The sequence below is a fragment of the Cariama cristata genome, unplaced genomic scaffold, assembly GCF_000690535.1.
Source record: "Cariama cristata isolate BGI_N322 unplaced genomic scaffold, ASM69053v1 Scaffold46136, whole genome shotgun sequence".
Classification (NCBI taxonomy): Eukaryota; Metazoa; Chordata; class Aves; order Cariamiformes; family Cariamidae; genus Cariama; species Cariama cristata.
In genome coordinates, this window is record NW_009623561.1 from 1 (window position 1) to 4,786 (window position 4,786).

The window sequence follows — 4,786 nt, forward strand, 5'->3', positions numbered from 1 at the left end:
GGGGTAGGCAGGGACGGGAGCGCTTCGCGGCCTGCAGGGATTTATCCGACGATTCTAGTTTTATCTCCGGAGCTGTTCCAGGAACGAGGCTGTAGGCCTGGCCTGCTGTAGTTATACTTAAGGCCGTTCATATTAATAATATTTCAGAAAAAAAAAAGTAAAATAATTATGCGTTACTTTCCTATTTGTTTGAATATCATCAACGTCGTCCTCATTCTTTTGATCTGCTACCCTGCTTTTGCCCCCTCCATTTTCTTTTTTAGGTAAAAATGAAAACCAAAAAAGGAGGGAGATTTAAATCTTCCTTTAAGTTGAAACAAAAAGGTATTGAAGTAATAGGAAAGTGGAAAACTGTGCACATCGACCCCAATCTATTTGCTGATGAGGAGTTTGCAGATATAGTATGCTTGGAGGAACTTACAGAGTACAAACTAGTAAGTTCTTCTGAAGCGGGGAAGGTAAAAGAGAAGAAGAGAAAGTCGGAGAGTGTTTCAGAAGAAGGCAACGAGGAGGATGAACAACCTGTCATCCCTCCCAAAAAGAAAAAGAAAAACAGAGATTTGAGAAGCAAAACAGATGAAAGCGATGATCCTAATGCAGCAGGAACTGATGTGCTGGTTGATAAAGAGGCAAAGTGTAACGAAATGATCGAAGCAGCAAGTTGTGAGGACTGCGGACATGTGGTTGAGAGCACTTCAAGCAGAAAAGATACTCCAAAGAAAAAGAAGGTAACTAAAAATAAGGTTTCTCAGGCTCAGGAAGCTCTTCCATCAGTACCTACTTCTAAAAAAGTTAAAAATTGGACAACAGAAGTTTTATCTGCCTCAGCTGATCACAAAGCTGATGTGTCTGCATGGAAAGACCTGTTTGTACCTGAACCAGTGTTGCAGGCCTTGAGCTACCTGGGATTCAGTGCTCCAACTCCTATTCAAGCCTTAGCGTTGCCGTCTGCCATCCGGGATAATATGGATGTTCTTGGTGCTGCAGAAACAGGTACAGATCTGTTAAACTGGTTGTATATGCTGGGAACTTCCCAGCTACCCTCTTTAAATGTAGCTCGTGGTTATGAGTTTTCATATGTAGTAGAAGAAGCATTTATATGTAGGAGAAGAGCTTGTATCTTCTGCACATCCAGCATATTAGTAATGATTCATTGTAAAGTATTAAAACTTTGTAACTTACAAACACAGGATGTTCCATCTTTACAAGGTAGAGCATGCAAAGCTTTGAAGTCTCAATGAGTTTTCATGTTTTCGACAGAAGTTTTTTTTTCTGTTGTTTCTCAAATTGTTTCCTATTTTAGAAACTGTAAGGTGATACACTGCGAAGCACAGAATGAATGAAACAAACAAGGTCATTTTTCCAACAGCCTAAGTTCTGTGGATCTCCCCGTGCCAAGGCAAAGCAGAGAACTAGGTTCCTCTGAAGATAATCATCTTGAGTACTAGCTTGGAGCAGAAAATAAATACTAGGCACAGTGTTAGGCGTGAATATGACCTAGGCCTTTATCATTGCAAAACAGACCCACCCTGTGCTCTGTCTCTGGGCTTGGGTACATTGTCACCAGCCCTTCTCACTGCTTGTGCTTGAAGTGAGTATTATATTGGTAACTTGATAGGTACTGTCTCTTGTCCATCTTGTGATCAGCTCGTGCCTTTGTCTTTGAGCATTGCTAGCTTTTGTGAAATTTGTTATAGCTCCTTTTTTACTTAATGCTGTGAAGTCTCATAGCATTACGTTCCCTCTAACTTTTTTTGCTGCTCATACCTTTGAAGTTTTGTCTGCTCTAGCAGTGCAACATTTTTCCCCAGAAAAAGCTAAAAATAGGAAGCACAATTGGAAGCTGCTTTGATTTAAAGGCTTCCTTTGTGTTCTTTTAATGTGTTCCAGTTGCCTTATCTCACTGCTTGTCCTGTAAAGCCATTTCCTGCTCTCGAGCATGAAGGTATAGTAACTAATAAGATAAGCAGTCATTTGCATTTTTATTTTAATTAGAAGCTAGGCTGGTGCTATTAACTTTAATAAGATTAGAAAGCCCCGTAGGGAGTGTTTTTGAAAATGGAACTGAAAATTTAAATGGTGCTTTTGTGCTGAAAATAAGGGCTATTTTGGCAGTTCTGGAAAGCAAATCCCGCTCTAGCTGCAGAATTGAAGGCACAATTGGTGGCAGGTTGTGTTGTTGCTGTCTGTGTAACCTTGAGGTAGCAGGACTGTATTTTGCTCGTTTATTTTCTTCTTTCATGAGAGAAAGCCAGGTTCTCTCCAGAGAACCCTATGGGTCATCAGTGTTCATGTAGAAACTTGAGAGAAGATGGGGACAATTGTCTGTTAGGACAGACAGCTGCAGCTGAGAGAGGCTGAAACTCTCCAGTTCTTTTTTCTACATTCTACAGCTTCCCTTAGCATTGGGCCTGAGGGAGGAATGTGACAGGTGAAAGAACTATTTGTCTTCCCTTTTTGATAGCAACATAGGGGACAATGGCAAGATTTTGATATGGCAGTAGAACCTTGTGGAGATCAGATGCAGGGAATGTCAAGGCTTGTGTTTGCAGTGGATCTAACCAGTTCTGTTCATTATCATGTAGAACTAGTTAAGTTTTTGATTAAGGAACCAAACTTTGTCTCTGTAAAATCTTACAATCTAAAACCATTTAAAAGAGCATGAATTAGCTTGAGCTGTAATATCTGGGGGTATCAAGATATACTTTTTCTCCTGGTTTTGCAGGCCTGGCTATAATATGTGATCTGTGTGTTGTGAAGATAATGTGCCCTGTGAGGTGATTATTTGTTTAATTTATGGGTGAATCTAGCGCCTGCAGAATAGTTCTGATTATCACAGCCATAATCTAGCTAGGTGCAGTACCGACATTTTCACCAGCCAAATTGCGTTGCATTTAATTCAAGATCAGCAGTGTTCTTCACCTAAAAACAGGTGTTCTGGTAATACAGAATCTTATTGTATAAATACTCTGCAAATCCAGATTATATTTTCTGCTTCAAGTGCAGAAGTCATAAGAGACCTCCCAGACATGCAGAAAGGTTGGGAAGTGGATACAAGGAGACTTTGCAGCAGTATTGGTCAGGATAATGATACTGGGCTTAGCTGTTTATTAACGGATATTAAGGTTCTCCCCTAAATAGGCGAAATTCCATGTTGCTGAATTTGACAAACCATTATGGATTTGTGATACAGACAAATGCTGCTCTAGGAATAGGATTTCCAGAGAACTGCTTTCCAGTAGTGGCCTATTACAGGAATGGTGAAATAGTGTCTTGTGCTCTGGATGCTACTTTTGTGATCAATGAACTGATATTTATGAGAACTTGAACTGGGATGGATGTGCTACCAGGCTTCTCCTAACATCTTTATTCGTTCAGAGGGGAATATGTGGCAGGGATGTGACTTGCAGTTTGGTACAGTGAACCCCTGAAATTAAAGTCAGGGGAGCATTTTTGTATTTGACAGCCCCTTCTCTTCAAAGTACATTATCTGTTTTAAATCAGATTTATGTGTTTTGATTATAAAAATGTGAGCTGGTGATAGATCAAGAAATTAGATAGTGGAGTATTTCAAAATACAGTTTCTTAGAAAGTCGTAAACACAGTATTGTGAATTGAAGATGGATACGAATCCTTCAAGTACATTCCAGTTTGTCCTTGGCCTCATTTGCTGTTTCTCTCTTTGGAGAACATTGATCAGAACTGTCAATTAGGGCATAGTGTTCTCCTTATGGGCATATAGTTCTTTAAAAATATCTTGGCTGCAACTGCAGCTTTTAAAAAACATTTTCAGAACAAATGAATCTGCCTGACCTGCTAGAGATTGGAAAAATATCTGTTCCCCAGGAAGTATGTTATTGGTGACCTCAAGGAGATGTATAAAGGGAACGGGAGAAAAGACACTATTGCTGCAAGTTTCTGGTCTTCTAAAGATCAAGAGCTTGCATTTGTTACAACTGTATGTTTTAAGAACAGTGTGTGATTGGCTGTTGCTTTTCTCATCTTTTACAAATAAATTACTTGTCTGTATTATTCTTGGTTTTTATTTTTTTTAGGAAGCGGCAAAACGCTTGCATTTGCAATTCCAATGATTCACTCTGTGCTGCAGTGGCAAAAATCAAATAGCTCAACAACCAGAAATGGCAGTGTTTCTAAAGAGTCCCATCAGCATCATGATGAAACAATATGGGGAAATGAGGATGAAGCAGAAAAACTAACCCATCAGCAGGTTGAAGATAGTGGAGATGAAGATGATGCATCTTTCACAACAGGCTGTGTGAGGGTGCTGGAAAATTTTGAATTTGTTTCTGGTGATGAGACACATACTGTTGGCTCCAATAAAAAGAGACCTCTTTTAGGACTGGTCCTTACTCCCACAAGAGAATTAGCTGTACAAGTAAAACACCACATTGATGCAGTTGCAAAGTTTACAGGTATGTAGACCCTGCGGTCCATGAGCCAGATTACGCTGTGTTTGGGTCTAGGTATTGGTGTTGAGCCAGAACGTGTGCCACAGTTTCTTCTACATCATAAAATTGGGGTGGCTTTTGAAGGGTTAGGGTGTAGAGTCACTGATATTTGAGAAATGCATTAAGATTCTTCAGTGAGATGCATGTGGAAGTAAGCAGTTAATGTGGGATATTTTGCTTTAAAATGTTTCTTCCTTCAAATAGCTGTTGATTCGTGCTTTAGCAACACAGAATCAATACTAGATACCCAGCCACAGCTAACTGTCCTGGTTTTGGATAATGTAGGTTATATATAAAAAAATAATTTTGTTTATATA

At 39.5% G+C, this 4,786-nt stretch overlaps 1 protein-coding gene across 1 annotated transcript; it reads left to right on the forward strand.

Annotated features, from left to right (window-relative positions):
* The first annotated feature begins 269 nt into the window (after positions 1–269).
* LOC104156926 (ATP-dependent RNA helicase DDX24-like) lies at positions 270–4,441 on the forward strand. The gene is made up of 2 exons (XM_009702764.1): positions 270–993; positions 4,056–4,441. The coding sequence occupies exons 1-2, from the start codon at positions 270–272 to the stop codon at positions 4,439–4,441; spliced, it is 1,110 nt and encodes a 369-aa protein (XP_009701066.1).
* Positions 4,442–4,786: the final 345 nt, after the last annotated feature.

Bases quoted from the DNA above. Each gene is read 5' to 3' on its own strand.
- LOC104156926 (XM_009702764.1), top strand. From the start codon at position 270: ATGAAAACCAAAAAAGGAGGGAGATTTAAATCTTCCTTTAAGTTGAAA. The intron at 994-4,055 runs GTACAGATCTGT...TATTTTTTTTAG, and splicing joins TCTTGGTGCTGCAGAAACAG to GAAGCGGCAAAACGCTTGCA.